Source organism: Idiotropiscis lumnitzeri, chromosome 6, assembly GCF_059441095.1.
Source record: "Idiotropiscis lumnitzeri isolate Australia: NSW breed Sydney's pygmy pipehorse chromosome 6, RoL_Ilum_1.0, whole genome shotgun sequence".
NCBI lineage: Eukaryota > Metazoa > Chordata > Actinopteri > Syngnathiformes > Syngnathidae > Idiotropiscis > Idiotropiscis lumnitzeri.
Window position 1 is genome coordinate 17,355,947 of NC_142396.1, and position 27,117 is coordinate 17,383,063.

The following is a 27,117-nucleotide window of genomic DNA, read 5'->3' on the forward strand; positions in this document are numbered from 1 at the left end:
TTGAAAAACCTAATGCGCGCACTGGCAGTCCGTTTTGGTGCAATCTGGATTTCCGTGGGGCAAATTTGAGCAATGAACTGAATTTCTAATCAGACTGAACCAGTGTGCACTCCAATAAAATAAAATAAATAACATTTTAATTATTGACCGATTTCAGAGATTTTTGTCTGTTTAAGCATTTTAAATGTTAGGCAAGCCCCCTCTCTGTCCACTTTTAAAACTCGTTTGAAGACACATTATTACTGTCGCTATTTTTGCTGTTCTTCTGGTAAATATTGTTTGCGTTTTAATGTGTGTTCTAATTTCCCACTAATTTATAAACTATGTGGAAAGTGCTTTGTTACAGCTCCAGCTGTTGTGAAATGTGCTATATAAATAAAGTTGTAATGTATAGCATATATTTAATACAGAAAAAAAATACAATAAGCCTCTAGTGGCGGCTGAGTGTACTGCAGGCAGTAAATTCCAGTCATTAAGTAATAAAATAAATCTTAGCCCAACCCCACCACATCGCTACAGGTATTTTTTGGGCTATATATACTGTATATCGATGCTGTCTGGCAGCAACCACGAAAGTGTGCAATGTTTCATGATATAATGAATAACACAACTTGAATGAAGCAATTTCATGGGAACTCAAATACGTTGGTGGTGATATTAGTGTTTTGTCCCTGGCTTGTATGATTTTGAGCCCAAGAGACTGGCATTGAAAAAAAATGAATAACTTCAATTTGGTGAGGTTATATATACACATTAAAAAATGGGGCTTAAGTGTATGCATGCATCATAAAACTTGGTTGACAAAAAAAACGGCATTCCAAATAAAACAGATTTCACGTCATGTGATAGCACACAAGAAATGAACAGCCAAATAAACATGTCGTCTGTGTTCAGCGGTCATGCACATAAATCTCCACAGCAGTGGATAAAGCAGATAGACAACAACCCTTTGGTTCCCGTGCAGCCTTTACCTCTGGGACACAGTTGACATCTGTGACAACTTTGACAATGTCATCCAGTGGAAGCAGAGAGTTACATTTCAGCTCCGTGTAGACGTTTTTGCCCTCAGTGCAGGCAGCAAGCAGCTCCACAAGCGTGTTGTGGTAAGCCAGAGCTCCGTCTTCATCAGTGCGCTCACGCTCAGAGCTCATCATCTGTAGTAAGACTGGGAATGAGGAGCGGTCATTGTAGAACACCAGGACATCCTCACCCCCATTCACAAGCTGCAAGAAGAACAAGACAGATCCACTTTTACCTTTCTTTTCCCATCACAAGCCTGAGGAGCTCAACCGCTCAGCAAGTTAAGGACATTTCAGTTTGAAATTTAATTTAATTGAATTCATCCAGCTATTTCCTCCTGCTTTACCAGGGTCAGGTCGCGTGGGTACCAGTTTTAGCAGAGAAGCCCAGACTTCCCTAGCCCTAGCTACATCAACCAGCTTTCTAACCCAACCTGGAGTCGTAATGTCTCCAGCATCCTGGGTCCTCCTCCTGGTGGAACGTGGACTGAACTCCACACCAGGGAGGCGTCCAGAAGGCATCCTAATCAGATGTCATCTGGGCCCTTTCAATGTGGAGGAGCTAAGGCTCGACTTTGAGCCTTTGCAGGATGGCCAAGCTTTTCACCCCATCTCTAAGGGGGAGACCCCAGACAGCGGAAAATTATTTTGGCGACTTGTATCCAAGATGTTGTTCTTTCTGTCATGTCCCACAAATTGTGACAATAGGTGAGGATAGGAACATAGATCAACCAGTAAAAATAGAGCTTTGCCTTTTGGCTCAGTTACTTCTTCAAGACGACAGACTCATACGATACCCACGCGATGTTGCAGAGGCATTTGAACCACCATGGCCCCACAACATCGAGAGCTTTTAGGAACTCCAGGCGGCTCTCATCCATGAGGACCCTTTGACCACCTTTGTGACCTAAACCCCAGAGATAGCAAAGCCCGCCTCATCCCAGACTCAGCTTTTTCAAGAAGGCGTGTCAGTTGAATTGAGGAGGTCTTCAAGGTGTTCTCTCCACCGACTGACAATGTCTCGAGTCGAGGTCATTCCAACTATACACTGTTGATGGTCCACTGCTTCCCCCACCTGAGAGGCCGGAGGGTGGACCAGAATTTCCACAAAGTCGTCCGGAAGTCTTTCTCATGGCCTTGCCGAACTCATCCCACACGTGACTTTTTGCCTCAGCGACCACCTAGCTACCTTTCGCTTGGTCATCCGGTACCCATCAAGCAGTCTGCTCACACCTGCTCATTGTCTCTGACCATGGACAACTCCAGAGTGGAAGAGAGACCAACCCCTCTCGAAAGGGCTGGTACCTTAGCGCAGACTGTCTGTGAAGGTGAGCTCAACTAAATTGGATGGGAATTTCTCAACCTCGCCAGAGATGATATTCCACATCTCAAGAGCTAGCTTCTGCAGCCGGGGATCGGCCCACAAAAGGTCGCTGCCTTTGGCCGGCGCTCAGCTCACACTGCACCCAACTCCCATGGCTCCTCCCACAGCCGAGCCTGCTAGGCCCCACGTACCTTTTCTGGTCCCTCAAGCAGGACGTCTTTACCAAGGGTGCGAAGGATGAAATGGCCAGGAGCATAAAGACTCAGGCAACTTAGTCCTTAGGGTCATTGGGACAAACAAAGCGGGCAGCCCCCAAACAGATATTTACATATCTAATTATTTTAGCCAATTCCAAGTTTTAACTGTAAATGTGTTTAAAAAAAAACGTAAGCAAGTCACCAGAAAATCATGACAACAAGAAAGAATATCTAAACAATTGTGTTGATCAATATTGCCGTCTTGACCAGTGATTCTCAAATGGGGATACGCATAACAGTGGGGGAATGTGAATGCTCTTCAGTGGATACGTAAGATTTTAAAATATTTGTTAAAAATTGTATCAATGAAAAAAGAGCTTGCTGTCAGCAATTGCTTCTCTGCCAACAAGAATTACAAAGATCCTCAATGAACAAGCCCAAATTTCTCACTAAATGCAAAAAGACTCAGCTCAGTGCCACAATGCATTGACAGTTGGTAATGTTGGTAAGATTATTTTATTTTTGCAATTTCTGCTTTTGCTTAAAATTAAGTAAATGATTTATTAAAGAGAACAGATCTGTAATCCCGAAGGAGAACACTTTGTTGATAGTTATTATTACTTGATTGAATTTACGCATGTCTTTTTATTTTCAAATATTTTTTATATTCCTTTCCAATGCATCTATTTAATATAGAAATATTTCACAAGGGGTACATTGAAGAAAAGTTGAGAACCCCTTGTTTTAGACCATGTAATTTTTTAGAGGGGAATCGTCACATTGCTAAAAATAGTAGAGTATCAATAGAGATTCATAAACATCCCTCACCTCAGTCATAACTTTGTCCTGGCATTTCTTCACATACTTTCCTTCTGCTTTCACAATGGTTTGCAGGAACTTTAAGTACAGAACATGACGCCCATGCGTTTCAATGCAGTGGACAAAGTGATGCACAACGCGGTCGCTAATTTCATTGCACAGCTGGTAGTAATTCATAAAGATGTGACGCATTGTTTCAGCTTCTAGTAACTGTTGAGAAACAAAGAGTCGTATTTCAGTCTTCTAAAGAAATGAGAGAAAACTTCACGTTAGATATTTCACAAATATATTACAGGACTGTAATAGTAGGGGTGCACCAATACCACAAGTGTCTTATCATGTTTTGAGGATTATGTCTTTTTCAGGTTTATTCTAGTGATTTCCCAAATATGATTGTAGTCAGTCACAATGTTACCCACCCCTGGAGTGAGGAAAAGATTGAGGTGTTTATGTAGCAGAAACTGGTTCTGATGGTTCCCTCTGCAGAAGTTCTGCAGAAAAGCATGTGCCAGGGTCATGATCTCATTCATCTTATCATCACTCTGGGAAAGAACAATTAAAGGAGATGGAAGATACAGTCTGGCAGTTTGACACAAGATAATCCCTCGGCATTTGAAGTTATTGCTCACTTTTTCAAAAGGGATCTGAAGCAGGTCCAATACAACAGTATGAGCCCCCATGTTCTTCAGAAGCCTCTGCTGCTGTGTACGGATCTTTTTACCATGGTAACACAGTTTACTGAGCCGTAGCAAGATCTACATGAGACACAAATATTGACAACTACCAGACAGAACACTTGACATCCGATGAGCGTTATGTGAAGAGACAGGGGAACCTGCCTCTTTGACAATGTTGTAGTTGTTTTCCTTGTTGCTGTCTATTTGAGGTTTATGGTTCCCATCATGGACTATGCTCAGCCCAGTCTCCTGGCAAGACACACACAAAAAATAAAAATAAATTAATTAATTAAATAATTAAAAAAAAAAAAAAAAAAATCAGGAATTACAGGCAATTTTAATTACATACTTTAATCATAGATTCCAAGTCTATCATCACGTCTTGGGAACATTCTGGACAGTTTGTCAGAAATATTTTGATTTGGAAGATTTTTCAGGAATATATATGTCTGAGCCAAAATGAACACGCGCCACCCCTTTATATCTTATTGACAGCGTATTTATTTTAGTTTCAATTCATTCCATACGGTCTCTGAACTGTATTGCTAAGTATATGCTAAAGCAGTGACAGTTTTATTAACAGAATGACATCACAAGAAATATCAGGTTGTAAGGGCATTATGCATTAATATCAACATGTTTCTATTGGCAGAAAAAAATATTGCAGACCTCTGCCGGAGTTCAGAAAATCCAAACCGTTTTTTTCTAATGCCGAGTGATTCCCAACCACTGTGTCTGGAGACATTAGGTGTGCTCTGGGAAATTATCCACTATTATTGTTTCACCTAATAGGTCCATCCATGTTCATCTATCAATCTCATCGACGAACAGTGACGGGCAGAGCCAAATGTTCTTTCTCTCGATGGCAATTAACACGTTTTATGACCGTTATGTTTGGTGGGGCCCGTGAGAGTCTTTCTTTTGTAAAATATATGCCTTATATCATTAAAGGTTGGGAAACGCTACTGTCATTCCAATATGAACATTACAACTTTGTTGTTGATACCCTTTTATTTACCTCTATGTTTTGTTCTTTGCCCTGTCTGACGGCAAGATCTTCACTATTGTAGACTCCGTTCTTCTCCACCCACAGTTCCGATTTCTCCACAGTTAGACGCAGTTGGTCCAGATCAGCCTTGATCTGCTTGTAGTTCTCCACATCTTGCTCTGAAACTAAGAGCTGGACCTGGACAATAGGCAAAGACACAGGAAATAAATAAAGCACAAACAGAAATATTACTTTAAGTTCCCAATAACCATTTAAATCCTTTAAAATACCATTATGCCTAATTAATCATGTCAATCCTTGACAACCCAGAAAGACGGATTGTTGTGTACCTGTTTGAAGGCCTGCAGCACTTCAGCTCGCTGACTAAAGTGTTTGAAGATGAGCTGCAGTGACCCAGACACCAATGGAGGATAGTCTTGCATCATGAGGTGGATCAAAACCCTCAGAAACGTTCGGCCACCTTCATCATCCAGCTCCACTGCGCTTAACTCAGAGCTGAGATAAACGAGAACTTTAATTCTCACACCTTTTGAATAGTCACGTTTACTTGTGGATAGTGATGAGCATTATGCACAAAAAGCATTCGGGTTTTAATGAAAGCGTGAGCATGGTTTATAACAGAGAGTCAGTGCACATTTGACCTACCTCCCAGCAAACATGCTCTCTGCTTTGGTTGCAATCTCATCAATGTCTGGCTCAGGAGCTGGACGGAACCCAAAGTGTACAGCAGAGCTTTTTAGACTACAGAAGTGAAGTCTAATAACTAAACACAAGTCTTAAAAGATATCTTACGTGACAACATCAGTAGCATGTCAGTTTGGGAAGCAACACTCTCTGATATGCTCTTCTCTCCAAATTCTTTCTTATAGATGGACAACAAATATGTGATCCTATAATCCAGCCTCACACTCAGGATGAACTACAAAAGAGAAGTGAGAACACCACCAAAATATCAAACCAGATGAGTTTGAACCGGATAACTACACCCGTTGAGATGAGAACACATACTTGCAGGATCTCTATGATCTTTAGCTTCGTGTCCATCACCATGACGTCCTCATTGTCTAGAAGCACGTGTCCTTTGCCGTAGCGCAGTGAAGGAGACGTGTCAGGCAAGCCTTGTGGCACACCTCGACTCATCACCATCTGAGTCATCATTTCGCCGACACCGTGGATTGTACGCAGAACATTGTTCCCTGTAGGAGACACATTTGGACATCTGTCTTGCATTTGTTTACATAGTAAGCATGGATCAGCCAAGACACACGTTGTACACACGAAAATTACCTTGGGTCTCAATCTTAAAATAAATCAATAAATTTATTTCTTTAAAAATGATTTCATGTGTTATCCATCAATCCATGTTCTATAGCTCTCATCCTGTTCAGGGTGGCGGGGAGGTTATGGTTATCCCAGCAGCATTTATGCAAAATATGGATTGCACCCTGAACTGGTCGCTAGTGAGTCGCAGGGCGCATACAGAGAAAGACGAGCATTCACACTCACACCATCGCAGAGTGGGAACTGAACCCACGCTGACGACTTAAACACAACACTCACCAGCCTCTGGACTTTTGGAGAGCTTGTTCATGAAAGTGAGCGGGTGTTGGACAATGTCCAGTATGGCCAGTAGAGTGCGGGTGAGTCGCAGGAGCTCGCTAAAGCTGTAGAATCCAAAGTAAACCAGGTTCCGTGCAAGATTCACCACCTAGAGGAGAGAAAGGTCAAATTAAACTTTCAAAAATGCACAGTAGGAAATTACCGGAGTAATCAATTTAAGTCTAAACACACTGAACTGCTAAAGGTGGAGTATGCAGTTTAAAAACAAAACAAAACTCTTTTTGTCAAATATGATGACCTGACAAAAGAGTATCTGTTGTCTCGAATTTGTAACTATTTTAAATGTTGTTACAGCACAACAAAATTAGCCAGTCAAGTGTCTGTAGAAGCAGAAGACGTGACAGAGAGATGTATCAATTACTCATGTGCACTGCCACTCACAGAGCCTTCTGGGGACACACACATACTGTTGCAAAGAAGAATATTAGAGTGTATTGGCCATATTATTTAACTCCGCAACAAAAGTCCAAAAAAAGGAATTGGACACCACCCTACCTCAAATCAAGGGGAAACAGATATAACAGCGTTTTCCCAGAAGCTAACAGCTGCATATGGAGAGCTGCATAAGGCTGCAATTAATCGCACTGTTCGTCACTGTTCTCTCTGGTTGAGCAGTTAAATTGATCAGCTCTTATATTTTTTTAGAATGTACAATCAATTAAGCATGTAACATAAAACCGGTAACATGGCGTATTTAGCAATAATCCATTATGAATAATTTATGATGGCAATGAAGCTGCCATGGATCCGCGTGGATGAGTCGGGGCGTTTCTGCGGTTCATATTGGGTAGAGTTGCGAGCGCGCGATGACGGGGAGTGAAGAGAGACTACATTCAAATCTTGCTAGAAGTTTGAAAATGCATACCCAGCCTTTAAAAAAGACTTTATACATAGGTTTTGGGTGAATTTTGAATCTTTTTTGACCAGCAAATTGTTTAAGTGCTGATACTCCTCTGAGATGTGAACACAATGTGCGAGTACAGTACTATTGTACAAATTTACTGAATAGGATCTGATTTGCAACTTATCAGGCTTATTACCTCAAGAGTCAGTTCATTCTTGTCTTTTTCCCCAAATGGAAAAGGTTGGCTGACCACATCTTTGAGGTATTCTTCAACAAAATCCATGGTGGGAGCAAACTTCCTCTTCATCTCCTCTCTCGAGGAATCTGCCGACTCGTATTCAAACCTGCAGAGAAACACAATAATATGCACGTAAGGAGTCGCGATGTATGTTTCCGCCATCAAATCACCTGCTGCCTGATGCTCACTCATGAATGGTGATCTTGGATGGGATCTCAGTCCAGAGGCGTGCATAGCGCACAGGAACCACAGCTTCTTGTGGATCACGATCCACGTGCATATGTAGCATGAGGCGACAGAAAGAGGCTCGCAGGTTGTAGGGCAGGCAGTCATCAAACATGCAGCGCAAAATGAGATCCACAGGAAGCTGAGAGGAGATCTGATTGATGGCAAGATACTGACGGTCCAGGCACATTTTAGCAAACAGGTTCAGCTGATACCTGACAACAGGAGATAAAGAAGCAATTGGAAAAAGGCTGGTATTCTGCAGTAAAATGTCTCTTGTGAGCTTTTTATTTATTTATTTTAAATCATTTCGCCACAGGGCAAAAAAGGTATTAGCACATTAGGGAAATAACAGCAATACGGCCACCTGTAGTAAGTGATCATATCTACATCCATCTTATGGTTGCCTTTAGCATCCTGAGCCAGATGGCGGATGGATTTGCCATGAGGCTCCTTGTGGCTGTCGATCCAATAGAGCCAAACTTCCTCCTCTTCCCCATCCTCCTGCGTCAAAGAGGACTCAAGGGGGGTCTCAGTATTAGGGATTAGTCTGGATATGAGAGTATGACAAAAAGTAGTTGTTACAAAAATACTCTGACATTAAGCGGCTTTATTCGTGGCAGATGTTGGTTGAAAAGGAGAAATGGTGGTGAAAAAGTTCCTTTTGCAAATTAACATTTATGCAGACAAATAGACACAAAGGGAATATGTTACTTACAAAGAGGATTTAAGTCATATAAATACCGCATGGTGTAACTCACTTTGTCTGGATAAGGATATCTGCATTGGCAGGGTTGAGCAAGAATTTGCAAATAAGCTCCTGTGTGACAGGAATGGCGGTTTTATTGGACACACAGAGATCCGAGAGATAATCCAAGAATCTGGAAGAACCAAGCACACACAGTTTAACAATAAACTTGGGATAAAAAAGAAAGAAAAAAAAACTGTACAGTGGAAATCCTTGCTCTTGGGCCTATATAATTGAGATATTCACCAATTACATTTTCTGGGGAAAAAAAATGCAGAAAAAACAGCATACAAACCTCTAGCGTGGCAAATCCTAAGCATATTACCCAAAATTACAGCTAAACCTTATCAGGAATTGCTTTTCCTTTATCTTTTGTACGTCTTACTGCGAAAGTTGTGCAAAAAAAATAAAATAATACTAATAATAATAGACGACCAGAATATACACATGAAATACAAGCAATACGACAACGCTTGCCTTCCTGCTGTGATGTAGACAGATGAAATGGAAAAAAAATAAGCCAAGCTCCAAAAGGGGGCAGGCCAATTCATCGTAAATTTAAAAAAAATCCTTAAATTGGTACAGAATATTTTAGGAGGGTGACTTTTAGTCCTGGCCCTGCGGTTGGCTGGCAACCAGTCCAGGGTGTGCCCCACCTAGTGCCTGAAAACAGTCGGGATAGGCTCCAATGCTTATTATATAAGTGCCAATCTTAATATCAAGCAAGTGTCCCTTTCAGTTGACACTAAATTGGCAATAATATAGAATGGAAAGTAAACAGCAAAGTGAGAAGCAACGTTTTTAATTCTTTTTTGCACGGCGACACGCCAGTTTTTACTTTGTTATCTGGTGAGGTGTGAGAGGTGACAATGTATTACCTGGGTTCTCTATTCCGTCTTAGAAGGCTGACAAATGTCTCGATCTCTCTAGCTGTGATGTGCTTTTCCAACAGCTTGCGGTTGTTGTGCAGCAGAGCAGTGATGGTATCTTCAGCCAGAATCTCATACCCAATTTGAGACTGCATGATTGAGAACTTTTTTGCTATATACTCCTTCACGAATACAATAGAAAATAGATGACATATTATTGAATGAATACATAATGGGTGTTAAATGAAAGTTAGTTAATTAACTGGTGTTTGTTTATTTTATATAATTATGAGGGAAAAACTCATTTATTCTATCCTTTAAAAAACAATGCGTTAAAAAGGTCACTAGTTAGCCGATGTGAGCTGACTTCCCCTTAGATGCACACGTGACCAAACTTAGAAAATGTCCAAAATAATTTCCCACTGACTTGTACAGAAATACATTAAAACAAAAAGTTAATTCCATGTATCAATTGTGACAATGCAATGTCAACTTATTTGGCAAATAACTCCATTAATGACTATTTCAGACATTAAATACGTAAATGCGTTACAAATTCAGCCTCATTTGTATCTGAGCGACATGGCAATATTTGATGTAATACCCTTTATTCAGGTTATTAAAATGTCATTATTTCACCTCATTTGAAAATGACTGGGCGTCACTGTCGTCATTGAACAAAATGATTAATGTCACTTCTCAAAGTGCAGTCAATTAAGACTGATTGTGAGATATCAGGTATGTAATTGGTGTCGTGTGTACAGCAACCTATGATCCCACTGAAGCCTTTTTTTCCCCGACAGTAGACAGTCTGACAAAACTTTTAGAAACTCTCCAAGTATCCTTAGACAACCTTGAATGCATGTGTGCCTGAACTCAGTAAGAACTCCAAAGACGTGCCTGGTTTTTGCGATAGTCCTGCTGGGAGTGTCGCAGCACTCTGTAGCAGAGTCTCAGCATATACTTAAAGTGGGAATAGCGCTGGTCTCCCAAATCCTCCAACTTCAACATGGGGCCATCACCTTGGTCTGTGAATGGAGCCTTGAGGATACCAAAGATCTGTGGAACAAACACCTGAATGGCTCAACTTAACATCTTGAGACATTTAGAACTTAATTATATTAAATGTGCACGATCTAGCCGTAGTGTCTCCAATCAAAAACTGTTTCAATATTAATTACACTGCTTGTCCTTTTGCACGGACAAATCAACCTACATTGCATGAATTGTTAAAACTGTATAAAGAAAGAAACAGAATGTTTAAAATACTTTACCAGCTGATCACCTTTATATATACAGATATACCTGTACCTGTCAACAATCCCATATTCATACCTTACTGTTAAGATGGGGGGGAAAAAAATAAAGTTTTGGATCTGGAGGACATTAATTTCTTCTATTTGTTGTTAAACTGCCCTCTGGAGAAATTGGAATTAATTCACTTTAACCAGATAATCTAAATCATCATTAAAAAATATATCAGTGCTACAACTTTGAGTACCACATTACACTTAACATATTAAATGGTATTTGCATGTGTCTGCGTGCGTGTGCGTGTGCGTGTTTGAGGGAAACCGTTGAGAAATATATGCCGACCTGTGCGAGGATGTTTTGTTCTCTCATCAGTTTCTGCCTCTCTCGGTTGGGTGTAGACGTGACCACGGACAGAACCTCTTGGCCATTGTTTGGAACCACACATACAAAGAAAACCAGGTCTTCCAGCAGCTTAGTCACAAACCTGCAAAAACAATATTCAGGTACATGCAATCTTGAATTCAGAAAACACAAATATGTCACCCGACTTGATTTTACCTCCTCTCATTCTGAGCAATGTTTCCAAATTGAAGCTTCCTCACTGTGGCCTCGAGGACTTTGCTGGCATCGTTGGCATAATCCAAGTCTCTCACTTCCGATAGTGGAACGGATACAATAGCAAAAGCTTCCTTATCCTCCTTAGTGGAACAGGTGCCAATCTATCCAGAGGTGAAGCCTACGTAATTTATTTGAGTTCGATTCACAGTAACTGGTTGTGTGAGCATAGCTATGCAAACCTTGAGCATGACTGGACGCTCCTCTTCTGCATCAATGGGCACGTTGGTGCTGGTCACCCATGTGTTGGTGCACAGGTGCCTCAGCCTCACATAAGAGTTTCTGACAAACATCCAACAATAATAATAATTAATAATAATTATTATTATTATTATTTTTATTAGCATAACCATTTTTAGAACAAAAACAGTGGAAGCTATATGCTATATAATTTCTACCATTTACATTTATTCAAGTGACAAAAGCACACAAATAAAAAATACTAATGTTACACATTTTAAAACACAATGCTCTTATTGGATCGTATATATTAATGTTAAATAATTTACAGTATTCCCTTACATCCCTAAAATGGTCCAACGCCATAATTTCAACTTGTCATGGCAAGTTTATGGAAGACATTTCCATCTCAAGCCCAAAAGGATAACAGTCAAAAGCAATGTTCAGTCTTTTAGTATTCATGTCGTGAGTGTGTAGCCCACATTTTAGGGTAGGTTGTAAAACTCTATAAAAGTGATAATAATTTGTCTTTTCATGTTAATTCCAAAAGAGACGACTGACTGAGACAACAAAATCTTTTCTTCTTATATAGTCTATCCAATATTATTACAATTCTGAAGTCAGTGGTGCCCGGCTGTTCAACTATCCAGTTCATGGGCTGAATCAATCAGGTACATGGCGACGACACTGCATTAGTATTATCTGTGGTTGTACTCAGAAACCCTTCCAGCTTGCGTCAGGTACGTGGCCAGAGTTTTAATATTCATTTTCTCAACAACTGACTTGATTGTGAGAAATACGATTCCCAGGTTTTAGTTCTGAAAATCCCGGTAGGCTGTAAACCTTCCCACATGGTGTTTAGGCGTTTCGTTTCCCATGCCATATTTTGGGCGGGCGTAACCCGGCCTATTGTTTTGTTTCTGGAGATTTCAATGATTTCAACTCAAACTCAGGATGCGGTTGCACAGCCATCCAATGTTTTCTTTTGTTCTTTTGCAGTCAGTAGGCTTTTCCCATGCTGGCAGCCAGCATTTTGTGTTCCAGTCCTGCAAAGCAGACACAGCTAGCATACAGGATCGGAATGAAGACTTCTGGGCCATCGGCGAGGAGCTCAGAAACCTGTTTTGCAAGTTTATCAGCCTCCTCATTGCCCTGGACTGCCTGATGAAAGTTTTAATTTTACCTGCCTTACCCAGTTCATTAGGATTTTCAACGCAACGCAAAACAGTGTCCCCTGTGACCATATTGCATTTCATCACCTTGACAGTAGCTTGACTATCAGAAAGGACAAGTATTATTTGCTGCTGGACCCTTTACTCTAGCAGCACTTTTGCCGTTGACAGTGTCTATCCATAGTACGATTTCTTAATTATTCTTATTTGAACAAGGCAACAGCAATCATTTCATTAATAAGAATCTTGAATACGACTTAAGCGGAAATCCCTTGTAAGATACTGACCTGGGCACCAGACAGTCAGCCCGCTGCAGCGTGGTGGCATCCAGCTCAAAGAGGGAGGCTATGTCATTGCCATGTTTAACAGAAACCAGAGTGAAAGCAATCTTGTCTGCTGCTTGATGTTTTCTCTTGGAATATACAGAGTCCGTCTCATTCTGTAGCAACAACCAGAGGACACAGATATTGTTGTACATGTACTGGAAGGCAATGCGGGCATGACCATGTAGATCAATGGTAGATGATTAAATTTTGGTCAACTGATTTCATTTTCCCCTCAAAAATAATAGAAAAGTATACGTAGTGAAGGATTGTATTACGATTACTGGCATTATTTTAAACACATACGGGACAGAATGTCGATTATTAAAGTTAGCAGGTTCATATTTACTGAATATTTTAAACATTGATGAAACAAGAAGCATTTATCAAATGAAACTAGAAGCACGGGTCACAAGAATGACTGGGATTGTAGGCCTGATGTTTACTGATTTATTATATTATTCTCATATGCGAAATTTATAGTACTTAGTTTAAATGTGTGAACTTTATTGAAATTCTCAGTAGTGAGAATAGATTTGCGCACATAGCATTCCCATGAGCTGCCCTCACATTCACAGCACTTCATGGACAAATACGACGAAGCACATTCTCCACATTGGCTGTAGAGATGCAAACATACCAAATTGGGCACTCGAGGACTCACACAGACGCCATCGCAAAAAACACATTCCGAAAGACATAACAATTGGAGATCGGAGAACGCGCACATACACGCTTACACATACACACGCACAAACATACAACTGCATATACACATGCACATACACACGCACACATGCACACCGACCAGATTACAGAGGAATGCCAGCGGGAAGAGAGACGGAGAGACTGCCCGCCGGAGAAGGCCAGCCTTGGCGTGCCAGTCTTGGGGACCAGACGGGAATCAACTATCCAGACGATGACTAAACTGGGGAGGACCTTCCCTTGGACGTGGACCCGTGCCGTGGGAGGGAGCGAGGACGATCGATTCAACCGATTCAACCTACATTACCCTTGACATAAAAAACTCCTGGGGCTCGGCCGGGCTCAGCCCGAAGAGGCAACGTGGGTCCCCCCTCACATGGGCTCACCACCTGTGGGAGGGGCCAAAGGGGTTCGGTGCAATGCAATTCGGGCAGCGGCAAGAGGCAGGGACCTTGGCGCTCTGATCCCCGGCTACAGAAACTAGCTCTTGGGACATGGAATGTCACCTCTCTGGCGGGGAAGGAGCCTGAGCGGGTGTGCGAGGCAGGGAGATTCCGACTAGATATAGTCGGGCTCACCTCCACACACAGCTTAGGCTCTGGTACCAGTCCTATTGAGAGGGGTTGGACAGTCTTCCACTCTGGAGTTGCCCAAGGTGAGAGACGCCGATCAGGTGTGGGCATACTTATTGCCCCCCGGCTTGGCGCCTGTACACTGGGGTTCACCCCGATAGACGAGAGGGTAACCAAACAGCAGTTCAGAGTACCCACCCTTTTTGGAGTCTTTGGAGGGTGTGCTGGAGAGCGTTCCCCCTTGAGACTCCCTCGTCCTGCTGGGGGACTTCAATGCTCACGTGGGTAACGACAGTGAGACCTGGAAGGGCGTGATTGGGAGGAATGGCCCCCCCAATCTGAACCCGAGCGGTGTTCTGTTACTAGACTTCTGTGCTCGTCATGGAGTGTCGGTAACAAACACCATGTTCAAGCATAAGGGTGTCCATTTGTGCACTTGGCACCAGGACGCCCTAGGCCGCAGTTTGATGATCGACTTTGTAGTCGTGTCATCGGATTTGCGGCTGCATGTTTTGGACACTCGGGTGAAGAGAGGGGCGGAGCTGTCAACTGATCACCACCTGGTGGTGAGTTGGCTCCGATGGTGGGGGAAGATGCCGGTCCGACCCGGCAGACCCAAGCGTATTGTGAGGGTCTGCTGGGAACGCTTGGCAGAATCCCCTGTCAGAAAGAGTTTCAACTCCCACCTACGGCAGAACTTCGCCCACATACCGGGGAAGGCGGGGGACATTGAGTCTGAGTGGACCATGTTTCGTGCCTCCATTGTTGAGGCAGCCGATCGAAGCTGTGGACGCAAGGTTGTCGGTGCCTGTCGTGGCGGCAACCCCCGAACCCGCTGGTGGACACCGGCGGTTAGGGATGCTGTCAGGCTGAAGAAAGAGTCCTATCGGGCCTTTCTGGCCTGTGGGACTCCGGAGGCAGCTGACAGGTACCGACTGGCCAAGCGGAATACGGCTTCGGTGGTTGCCGAAGCAAAAACTCGGGCGTGGGAGGAGTTCGGTGAGGCCATGAAAAACGACTTCCAGACGGCTTCGAAGAAATTCTGGTCCACCATCCGTCGTCTCAGGAGAGGGAAGAAGTGCACCATCAACACTATTTATAGTGGAGATGGGGTGCTGCTGACCTCGACTCGGGACGTTGTGAGTTGGTGGGGAGAATACTTCGAAGACCTCCTCAATTCTACCGACACGCCTTCCATTGAGGAAGCAGAGCCTGAGGACTCCGTGGTGGACTCATCTATCTCAGGTGCTGAAGTAACCGAGGTGGTTACCAAGCTCCTCGGTGGCAAGGCCCCGGGGGTGGATGAGATCCGCCCGGAAAATCCTTAGGGCTCTGGATGTTGTGGGGCTGTCATGGTTGACACGCCTCTACAACATTGCGTGGACATTGGGGACAGTGCCTCTGGATTGGCAGACCGGGGTGGTGGTCCCCCTTTTTAAGAAGGGGGACCGGAGCGTGTGTTCCAATTATAGAGGAATCACACTCTTCAGCCTCCCTGGTAAGGTCTACTCAGGGGTACTGGAGAGGAGGGTCCATCGGGAGGTTGAATCTCAGATCCAAGAGGAGCAGTGTGGTTTTCTTCCTGGCCGTGGAACGGTGGACCAGCTCTACACTCTCTACAGGGTCCTTGAGGGTGCATGGGAGTTCGCCCAACCAGTCTACATGTGTTTTGTGGAATTGGAGAAGGCATTCGACCGTGTCCCACGGGGAGTTCTGTGGAGCGTGCTCCGGGAGTACAGGGTACCGAGCCCCTTGATACGGGCAGTTGGGTCTCTGTACCACCGATGTCAGAGTTTGGTCTGCATTGCTGGCAATAAGACTGCTCAAAATCTGGACATTTCCATTTATACATGTTTTTTCTTATTTTTTTTTTTTTTTTTTTTTTTTTTTACTGATTGACTCATTCGCTGCCATTGATGGATATAGAAGCCAAAAAGTAGATTCATTTTACCTGGGCTGGCAGTGAATGAGTTAATTATTCAAAGGGTGTCATTTATTATTTATGGCATTAACTTTATCTCGTTAGATTCTGAAAGATTGTCTGATTGACCCAAGATGAACTTTTCATTAGGTACAAAGGCCGTATTATGTCTTTAAAAAAGACTGATAGTGTCTATGGTCACAAAAGGTTAGAACTGCCTTAAAAAATGCCTCATGCATTTCTAGAAAGTTCACATCGCGACAATTTTTGGATCTCTGGAGAAGTCGGCCACCTTTATGGGAATTAACTGTGAGATGCTATGCTTTTAGTACTGCATAGTGAGTGAGCCTTGGGTTTCCACTGGTGCAGGTCAACAACCAAGCCAACGTAATGCAAATGTAACTGTCATCGAACAAGTCAACATCAATAATTTATTCAACAAAACCTGATGTCCCATCAGTATCCCTCATCCGCAAGTTACATTTTCATTTTTTCTCCACCTTAAACATCTCCTCAGGATGCTTGCAACCTCTTCTAAAAGTCAGGTACATTCAGATTATTTAATTCTAAATTAAATTATTAATAAATATAACAATCAGTATTTGGTTAAAAAACGAATTACTTGGGCCATATTTGAGGAAGGTGACGAAATTGGATGCAAGTGGCTCATACTGAAGTATTACCATGTAATTAATGATTTAATTCTACCTGCTGCTCTTTGCATGTCAATGGGAAGCTCCCTGGAGGTGCCTTCACACCTCAGCTTCAATACACCAACACCCAAACACACACACACACACACACACACACACATCCACCCTCCTCCAGTCCACTGGTGACTCACCCCAGCAGCTTAACACAGACAAGCGGATCGGAGCAGACAGCACGTCTTCTACCCTTCCCACCCATTTCACAGAGCCCCCCACACATCCAGACGTTATGTAAGGAGCCCCCTGTGTGTCTGAAATTCAGCGTGGGTATAAGAAAGTGTGCGAGGGTGAGACAGTTTGTGTGAGTGCTCACTGCCTGAATACAAATGTGCAAGGTAGCTTGGGGCTTAAGAATCTAGATATAGAATAGAAGTAGGCATGCGTGTATGTATGCGTGCGGCTGTGTTTAGTAAGTTGCGAGACTAAGACCGCTTGCAAAATTGCATAACAACACAGAGGGGGACATGGAGCGAAGGCAAACAACTCCTTAACATGATTGATTCACTTGCGGTCTGTCTCGGTTTATGGCGTAACATGATCTATAAATTGGCCCAGCACCTTATCCATAAATTACCAACATTATCAGATAAATACTGTGTGTGGGTGCAAGGATGAGATCACTGGTATGCCATTCAAAATCTCAATGTCATCATGGGAAAAACTCACCTCTCCTTTAGGATCCAATGTATTGACTTTGAATTCAGGGTTTTCCTGCAGAGAAAGAAAAATGCAAAGTGACTTCAAGGGAAGACTCTTTTCATCATAATTTGGTCAGTACTGTCCATCAACCAAACAAAACTGCAGGGATGACCTGACACTGCCCGCATCAAAGGAAACACTGCCACCTACAGCACAGTATCATCCTTCTCAAGAGGGTTTATTCACTCATATGTAGTGTAGAGCATCACAAAGGTTCTAGTAGTAGTAGAATAAAAAATACAATAAAAGATAGATTCTTATTTTTTTTTTATCTCATTCAACTGTATTCTAAAAAACATAAACATGCTTTGTTAAAAAGGCCTCACCTCAGCTGCAAGGTAATTGCCAGTAGCGAGGTGCTTGAAGCGAAACAAACTGTTCCACTGACCAGCGCCACCTCTGCAGGGGTCAGAGTGAACAACCTGGGAAGAGGGAGTGAGTATAAAAAATAAATAAATAAATAAATAGACAAGCATGAGTAAATGCACAGGGAAACATCAAGTTTTTGTTTTATCAATTGTGAGTTACGTTTGTTATGGCATAAATTCAGTCGGAAGAATTTCATCCTGGTCAGAACACAGTTGTATTTAAATATCAACTCGCTCAGAATGCCAATGCTAAAAATCAAGACTTGCATACATATTTGGTATGTCTAGGAAGAGTAGTTGTGGTCCAAATGCTTGAAAGTACTGGCTGGCTGAATCACCACAAAAATGATAACATGAGGCCTCAACCATTCAAAATTTGTTATGACAATCCAGCAGACTATGCTAACGGATGCAATTGTGCAAACAATAACTGCTTTCAATAATAGATTAGAACAAAACAACAGAATTGATTAAAACATGACTCTAAACATAAGAGTTTCTGTCTGTCTGTCATGGCAGGAGCAAAATATTAGGTCGAGAGATCCGGACTTTGACAGTGTTCCTTCTGAGACTCGTCTCCAAATTCCCATTTTTCACGATAAATACACTGTCCTCCAAAAAAATTAATCAGGACTGAATTAGTGGACCAAGAGAGAACGAACGACTAGTTTCGATCCAGATGCAAACTATGCTTCACTTCTGCTATTCTGAATTAGAAGCATTCCTGGATCTGGATCTGGTCACTTGGAATGACACACTGAGTGACGGTCATTTTGCATTTCTGGCTAGCGTTGCATATCAGCAGCAGCAGCTGGTGTTGTAAATAAAGCCAATTGTGGCCAATTAGTTCTTCTTAATGCAGAGCAAATTTCATTCCAAGTAAAGATAGAATTGAAAAGGCATGCAGAGAAATCAATGAAGCTTCTTTATAAAGCAACAAAAGCATTTCACTTTGAACAAAAATTAATAGCTGCTCACACAAGGAGGAACACTGAACCATGAGAACAATAAATTGAAATTTCATATCTTACCTCAACTTCCCACAGAGCCTTGGAGCTGGTGGCAGAGGTGGCAGACTGTCGCAGTGTGGTGCGCAGGAAGACGTGCTGCTTTTTCTTGTAGTCGTCACAGGTCAAAAACTTCTCCTGCTCGGCGTGGAAGAGCCGGACCACATCTCCCTGGGAGAAGTCACACGCACATGACAGCACGCTATTAACCTCACAAATCCAAATCGTTTTGCTAAAAGTTACACACAAATTGTAGTAAAAGAACAAACCCCTTTCAGGATGTCTTCCTTGTAGTCACTAAACTTCATAAACAATGTGACCTTCCAGCTTGTGTTGCAGCTGACGGCATTAACCTGCACCATGAAGCGGGGGCGTGAAGGGGGCGGTTTAACCAGCGAAACTTGCAAACTTCATGTATGAGTGGTCACACCTCTTTGCAGCCAGTGTTGTCTAGCAGTTCGATATTACTGGCATGCAGCGGCTGCCCTGCGTTCACTGGCATCAGCACCACCTTGTCTCCAACCACCACCTTAAAATCACGTTTGAGACATGTGTTCCTCAACAGGAAATTACTTTTAAACAACCCGATACACTCGCAATCCCATTTCTGAGGTGTGGTGCTCAACAGGGTGAATTGAAGACATGCTCACTGCAAATAGTTGGCCAGTATGCATGTACAAATATGTCTGCCGCAGTGAGTTGGGCACGAGTGCAGCATACAAGGTCTCAAAGCTCATGCTTTCCAGCACTAAGCAATAAATGAATAAAGAAAATAAATGCACACCAAATCCTCCTCCATTTACTTTATGAATAATCACACAAGGTATGAGATCCAATACAGGATAACATAGCATAGTAACATACAGTACCCTTTAATACTATTCTAGATTGTGGATAAGTGGATCGTGAAACCCTGAACATTCTTGTAAGTCTTGTAATAATGTTACTGTCGGACTGTAACTAATACCATTTTCAGCCTTATCCTATTTTAAAAAGTTTTCTGATAGAGCCCTTTGTATAATGCTGTCATAATTTTTTTTTTTTTTGCAAGTCCACCCATCCATTATCCTTTTCAGACTTACGGGTGCGATTTGATTTTTTAATTAATTAGAGCAGTATAACTAAATGTCATGCTCTCTACTCTCAAGCACAAAGTGGTTTTGAATGCACTATTTCCAATGCTGCACAGGAGTTTTACAACAAAGTGATGCATAACTCTCGTGACATAGTGATTAGAGGAGAGGGAAAGACTGTCTCACCATGCGTCTTTATCTGAGCCACTAAAGAACAACGGTCATGCACAATCAAGAGCAATACCTTAAATCTTAGGATGCTAAAGCCAGAGAAGAGGGACAAAATCAGAAACGTTACTGGAATTGGAGAAACACTCTAGAAGGGACTTTCCATTTTTTGCGTTAGTGTATGTCGAAATGACGAGCGCAATCAGATGGGCACCTACATTGTCTCCTTCACTGCGCAGCTTCCAGAAAGGCTGAATGTAGAACCAGGAGCCCTCGTTCCCAGCTGGGTCAAGAGAAACCCGCATGGCATTTTTTTCCAGCAAGGCAGGGAGACGCTTGTTCACTGTCAAGTACTTGTTACTCTTGATGTGCAGGAGCTGAAATCCGAGAAGTGGGCACATTCACAAGATGGCAGTATAATCGCGGATATTTACTTCCGTGGAAAAACAGCCAAAGTAAAACCGGCCTTATTACATAAAAGCAATTTAATGACATATGTGAGGAATGATTACTGGAGGCGATTGCAACTATAGTGACAAGCCCAGATAGACAGAATAAACGCAACCGAGCTGGGTGAGGTGAAGTGTTTGCAGACTGGCTGTACCTGAACAACATTGCTGTATTTGACAACTTCTCCAAGGAGCTTCTTATTTTCGGACTCATTCTGCTTCTGCTCAAGCTCTGCTGCATGCTGGAAAGCAACAAGAGTTACAGAATTTGTTTCATGGCATGCATATAAGATATAATTTGACTGCATGTCGACTGATGTGGGCTGGGTGAAGTTTAACCTGTAACTTCTTGAATAAGTCTGCCTGTGTGTTGCTCCCTTGTTTTCCTTGTTTGGCCTTCCAGAATTGCTTCTGGGCAGAGTACCTGTTCATAGGACACACCTTGAAGAGGCAATCTGCAAAGAAGATGAACAAAGCAGTCAGGCATGGTGGCATTACTTCCATGAGTCAGACTGTGATTATAGCAAAAGTGCACTTTTGTTGGAGGTCGTGTTTATTTACCAAGCAGAGACCAGCAGAGTCGGTTAAACACAACAAAACATCACTGAAGCAATAGTGACACATAGAAAGCACTCAGTAAGGCACACGGTTCGCCTCGACTGCTTTTGGCGTGTGCGACCAATTGCACATACCTCTGAACTTTTTGGGAGGGTTTGCCAAGTCTCCTGCATCGGGCTGGACTACACACCTGTCGTCGACAAGACTGCACAAAAAGCGCAACAGAAATGTAATCAACATCTTTACATGTTACTCGTGTCCTTGGAGCTGATATTGTACATGAACCATGATGGTGTGTGTGCCTGGTGTGGTCATACTTTTGCGCTCTATTATCGAGTGTGTGCATAGTTCTTGGTCTTCTTAGTCAAGATGAAGCCATTGAAGTGAACACCAGTGGGATGTTGCCACAAGAGGAAACTGTGCAGGGTTGATTAGAGGCTATGTACATTTCCATGCGTCAACATTTCACTTGCACTTACAGGGCTATATTCGGAGATACGACAACACAAATGAAATCCTTCGTATGAGCTACGTTGATGGTGAAAGGGGGTAGTCATTTAAAAAGAAGTTGAATTAAAAGAATATTGTGATCGTAGCATAACGGCACTGCATCTTGCAGAGAGCTGTGTTGTGTTTGTTTTGTTTCTAGAATTCAGTCAATCTTGTAAAGAATTAATACACAGGTTAAAAACACCTATCACTTCAATGAAATTCAGTTCTAAACCCACAATAAATTTTAACTAGGGCTGTCAAAATTAAAGCGTTAACTCAGGAGATTAATCCCAAAATTTTTAACTCAGCTACATTTTTTTTACTCAGTTTGGTTTACTTAAAAAAAATTGCATACTTTGCAAATATTGTGCCATATTAGCCTTGCAAACCAACACTGCTGGAGTGTGGCGCTTGTGGGCAGTTTTGAGAAATGCCTGCAAAGATGTCTCCATTTAGAAGAAGAATCAAAGAACGCTATTAGAACAGTCTTTGAATCAAATATACTTCATATTTTGGTGATTTTGCATCAATTCCGAGATATTATTCACGTAAATATCTGTTACAAGCTTTGCAAAAAATAGTAGTTGAAAACTGTGATTAATCCAATTAATCATGGAACTTTTTTGTGATTAATTAGTTAACAAAAATAATCACTTGACAGCACTAATTTTAACACATAGCTCATGCAGAATAATTATGCACAGACATTTGCCAAGATTTCCTTGATTGCTAATGGCGATATGGGATGTAAATGCAAAAAGTTCTGCAATGGCTGTTTGCTTTGATGAAGCTCAGCTTGTTGATCTTTACACAGCAGACAAGTTGAGAGCGAATTAATAGAATGTCTACTGGTTGCGGTCAAGCAGCTCTTGATTAATCAACAATCAATTCCACACAATTAACTGAATTCTTAACAGTCTCGCAGTAGATTATGATGCTATTCTCTACTTGGTCAGAGGTCATTACATATTGAAGTTGTGGTCAACGGATGATGACAGTTTTATTGCCGCATTACTCTGTTACATTGCTACTGGCTGTATTTTCCAGTCAAAAAGCATGTAATTCAATAACAATAAACAAAGGCTGAAAAGCACCAGCAAATCCATTCACCCAATTCATGCAATGCTGGTAGCCGCTTAAATAAACCCAGCTCCTTCTTATTCAATCTCTTGGACTGATCACTTTCAATCTATAGCCTGAGTTCTATTTCCTAAAAAGTCCCTAGAAGTATAAAATTGAGATAAGCAAAAATTGAAGCCAACAGACGAAACCATGAAGTGGAAAACAGGTGAACAGGAAAGTAGCAAAACTTCAGAAATAAGTAACACAAATCAACAGAGAGCTTTGACGATCACGCTCGCTGTGTCCGGTTTTCTCTGTAACTGGGTTAACCATGAACCACAGATAAAGCAACCAGGCAGGACACACAGGGGCTAATTATAGCCACGCAGACGGTGTTAAACACACTCCAACAACAAGATAGAAAAGAGAGCAATAATATTCTGAGTCGTGTCAAGGAAAATGAAGAAGGGAAAAGAAAAACATTGGAGGGGGATATTTTGCACAACAAACGCCTGCTGCTGCATGCTTCAACCTGTTGATTAAGCAGAGCGCCAATGACATATTTAGAAGCCTGTAAACGTACACCATGCAGCAAAAAAGAAAAATGCCTTTTAGAAACTTGCACAAATCTTTAGCGCTCCAATAGTGGGCAATCATTACGTCACAACTTATAAACGGAACACCATACCGCTTTGCATATATTTGATTCCAAAGCCATTTGAGACTTTTCCATGATTAAGGGCTACATAAATAAATTTGCCTTGACTAATATTTGTGTTTGTTATTAACACTAGCCAATTATTTGCACACTTTTGATAAAGTTACAAATGTTAAAATGTTGCTTAAAAAATTTGTATGAGCAATGAAAGGTTTTATGGTGGTGGTCTTTTACTTTGTATTATCCAAATGGAGAAAATGTGCTTCAAAAATCAACCAAAGAGGAGATTTTCGACCAGAGTCCCGGAATTGTGTTCACCCACCTGTAGAGGTTTCATCGTGCAGACATTTTTTAGGCAGTTATCTCAACAGCACGGTATAACATAGCATCAAATAAAGCTTGGATGAAATCTGGACAGCCCAGATGAACTTGTAATAACCTTAAAAGTCTTCCGGCTTCTCGTTGTTTGAAATATAAAGGCGTGTAAGGGGTGAAGAGATTTCATGTTAACTTATGTAAACAAAGGCACTACGCCCAGCTCACCTTTAAAGTGTGCTCACAGGGGTTGGGCTCTTTGCTTTAAAGGGTAATCTCGAGAGGTTAAGAGCTACTATTTTACTGCTTAGCCATACAATCACATCATGGACACTTTTATATTTACTGTCCCCATTTGTCATCAACACAGGTATTATTCAATTTTAGGAGCTTTTCTGGGAAATTCTAAATTGCAGACTTGAATCAGTTCCAAATTGGAAATGTGGTTCCTCTTGGGGATCTTGAAATGAAAAGAAGAACAAATAGGAAGAAAATTTGTTTCAGAGAGCAAAGTGTCGTAGACCGTAAAGTCCAATTTTGAGAAAGAGAGGGTGGGACAAAGTCATTCCTCACCCAGTTGATCATGCTTGTTTTACAGGATTCAGATCCCACACGGCACCCCAAAAACGCTTTCAATTCAGGCGATTGTGCGGCCAAACCAATTGCTGTTGGTATACAGGTATACACGTCAGATTCTATTGCACCAGAAAACCATGAATGCCATGAACCCAGCAATTTGGAAATGATTTGCTAGACACACAAATTATTGAGTTAATACATCGCAGAAAAGGGGCCTTTCGCCTTTTCGTCTAAACCTTTTGTTAGTAGAAGTACACAAAAAATTACAAGAAAAAAAATAAATAATAAATCACAAAATTTTGATGAGCATTCAGGCTACTGTAATTTACCATACCAACATATTTTTCCGTCGTGTGAATAGCAGCTGGAAATCTGGAGCTAATGTTCTACAGCAGCACCACTTGGAAACAACATTGTTGCAACACAAACTGAGACTTAACCTGACATTTCTCTTGAAAAGATTCAAGATTATATTTGTTTAGAATGCATTTTAAAAGGTCAACTTCCCACAGCAAGGTGAGCATTTCCCCAAAATATATTTAAGTCGAGAAACCACAGACACATTTTCTTTGGTTTAAGCGGAATATAAATATTTTTCAAGATGGGCTCTCGCCAGCACAATGTTGATTTGCAGCAGATTAGTCAAAGCAGCAAAAAGGTTGTCACGTTGTATGTGGTCCAAATTGATGAGAAAACCTATTTATTTATTTATCACAAATTCTGTATCTCACTTTATTCATGCATGCCAGCAACATACTGTAGAGTGACGTGCTACACAATCATATGTTCTTCCACTAGATGACTGAAGGTAAAATTGACCTGTGTTTCAACTTGTTGCATTCATACAACAGAATAAACGATCATGTTTAACTGAACAGAAAGACTTCACGTTGAATCAGTAAATTTGCGAATAAATTAAGACAAAACTCTTATTTATTGTAGTACATATACATTTTGTCACATTTTTGTTTGGTGGTATGCCCTGAATTTTTTCTTTAGATAAATATGTGTCTTGGTTCAAAAAGTGTTGGAAAACACTGTGCTAGATTGCTAAGCACAGTTGTTGAAATGTTCCATATGGATATTTATCATGTTTGCGTTGTATGGAATTAAGTAGGGATGTTTGATGCCACTTTTTTTTCCCAGACCCATACCAGTACAAGTATTTACTCACCGATACAACAGCTACAGGGGTGTCAAACACGTAATTGTTGCGGGCTACATTGTAGTTTGGGATTTGTTCAAACGGCTGTTATGACTATGAACCCAAATAAATATATGATTGCTTCATATTCAGTAGCCATCCATTTGCTACACAGTTTATCCTGTTGAATGACTAGTTTTCAAATGAGAGGCTTGTGAAAGCTGTTTGATCAAATATATTTATTTTAAAAGTGGGGGTTGGTTCCCCCCCCCAAAAAAAGGCTTGAAACACCTCATTGTTTTAAAGATTGAAGTTAATATGCAATTTTGGTGTTTTAATAAGAAAAGGTCCATGCACATAATTTGCTTTGGTGGGCCACATAAGATGATGCGGCAGGCTTGTTGACACCTGTGCTCTTGTACATGTTATTTAAAAAAATTCAATTAACACAATGACAGATATGTGTGAGCATTGTCCTTTGTCTTTCTGACACACGTGATGATACACCGACGTGTCAAATGGCCGTAGTGTAGCACCAACGAGGAAGGAAGACTCATTCATGTCAGATTTTTTTTGTCTCATGTATAATGGACGTCAATGGTGGCTAGTATCGGCATACTTCACGAGTACTCAATACCTTTAGATAAGGCCGTATCGGCTCAATGTTAAGTTATTTTTTATGCTTTGTATTGGGTGGAGTTTTCCTGGTAAATGGCTGGTAGCATATTATTTTTTCCTATAAAAAATGGCATCGTAGTGCACAAGCAAAAACGCTCTCATATTTAAACGTCACCAGTTCAGTATCCTGAGTCCCCAGTCTGCACCCTGCATTGTTTTTTTAGTTGACTGCTGATTATCATGGTTTCATTTAAAATTGGGAATTTCGTAGCATGCAAGCAGCATGGTAATGGCAAGCGCCACTTCCTCCTCAGCCAAAAAGGAAAAGAAAGTTGATCGTCATCGTTTGCACTTGCCTTCCTGCTTTGCATACCTGTTACATTTGCGTCAAGCATTGGACGAGAAACGGCTGTGGTGTCACATTTACATGTTTGTGTGATTTTAGCAAGAGAGACACACGCAACACGTGGAAATAGTGTAGTCCAGATTGCTGAGTTTGAACGAAACGGGGAACGGCGAGGAGCAACGTACCCCAAAGTGCTGATGAAGCCGTTCACCGAGCCTTCCGCGTAGAGAGACACGATGTCTCCAATGTGAAGGAAACTGGATCTATGCTCTGACATTTTGGAGACGTGATGATCTGCCTCAAACTAGTCCTGCTTCCCCCATTTCCCCCCCCCCCACCAAGTCTCTGCTTGAAATAATCCACGCGTTGCAGCGCTCGTCCAGAACATCAACTTTCCCTCTTCATAGTCGACTTTATCAACGACTTTATATTCAAGTAGCGCAAAGGACGCTCATATGTCTTTCACAGCAACTTCTTTAAGAAGTGGCGTCTTCTGTCACGCTTATTGAACTTCTTCCTGTATGTCAGAGTGGCAGAGAT

The 27,117-nt window shown here is 41.7% G+C and overlaps 1 protein-coding gene across 2 annotated transcripts in view; it reads right to left on the reverse strand.

The window, feature by feature from the left end:
* itpr2 (inositol 1,4,5-trisphosphate receptor, type 2) overlaps positions 1-27,117 on the reverse strand; it is a 66,226-nt gene extending 39,109 nt beyond the window's left edge. The window contains exons 1-31 of one of the 2 annotated variants that reach the window (XM_088297990.1): positions 26,763-27,117; positions 21,498-21,568; positions 21,145-21,260; positions 20,961-21,047; positions 20,575-20,733; positions 19,546-19,644; positions 19,385-19,468; positions 19,140-19,286; positions 18,067-18,162; positions 17,708-17,752; positions 13,098-13,249; positions 11,641-11,740; positions 11,402-11,562; positions 11,186-11,327; positions 10,490-10,648; positions 9,599-9,771; positions 8,734-8,853; positions 8,340-8,522; positions 7,936-8,187; positions 7,706-7,853; positions 6,606-6,753; positions 6,054-6,241; positions 5,838-5,964; positions 5,691-5,748; positions 5,375-5,540; positions 5,055-5,222; positions 4,199-4,285; positions 3,989-4,114; positions 3,779-3,850; positions 3,369-3,569; positions 972-1,223 (exon numbers count right to left, since the gene is read on the reverse strand). In XM_088297990.1, coding sequence (XP_088154116.1) covers positions 972-1,223; positions 3,369-3,569; positions 3,779-3,850; positions 3,989-4,114; positions 4,199-4,285; positions 5,055-5,222; positions 5,375-5,540; positions 5,691-5,748; positions 5,838-5,964; positions 6,054-6,241; positions 6,606-6,753; positions 7,706-7,853; positions 7,936-8,187; positions 8,340-8,522; positions 8,734-8,853; positions 9,599-9,771; positions 10,490-10,648; positions 11,186-11,327; positions 11,402-11,562; positions 11,641-11,740; positions 13,098-13,249; positions 17,708-17,752; positions 18,067-18,162; positions 19,140-19,286; positions 19,385-19,468; positions 19,546-19,644; positions 20,575-20,733; positions 20,961-21,047; positions 21,145-21,260; positions 21,498-21,568; positions 26,763-26,854 — 4,179 coding nt within the window. In that variant the 5' untranslated portion in view covers positions 26,855-27,117. Of the gene's footprint in view, positions 1-971; positions 1,224-3,368; positions 3,570-3,778; positions 3,902-3,988; positions 4,115-4,198; positions 4,286-5,054; positions 5,223-5,374; positions 5,541-5,690; positions 5,749-5,837; positions 5,965-6,053; positions 6,242-6,605; positions 6,754-7,705; positions 7,854-7,935; positions 8,188-8,339; positions 8,523-8,733; positions 8,854-9,598; positions 9,772-10,489; positions 10,649-11,185; positions 11,328-11,401; positions 11,563-11,640; positions 11,741-13,097; positions 13,250-17,707; positions 17,753-18,066; positions 18,163-19,139; positions 19,287-19,384; positions 19,469-19,545; positions 19,645-20,574; positions 20,734-20,960; positions 21,048-21,144; positions 21,261-21,497; positions 21,569-26,762 lie in introns of both variants that reach the window. The other variant, XM_088297989.1, reaches the window with a different exon arrangement.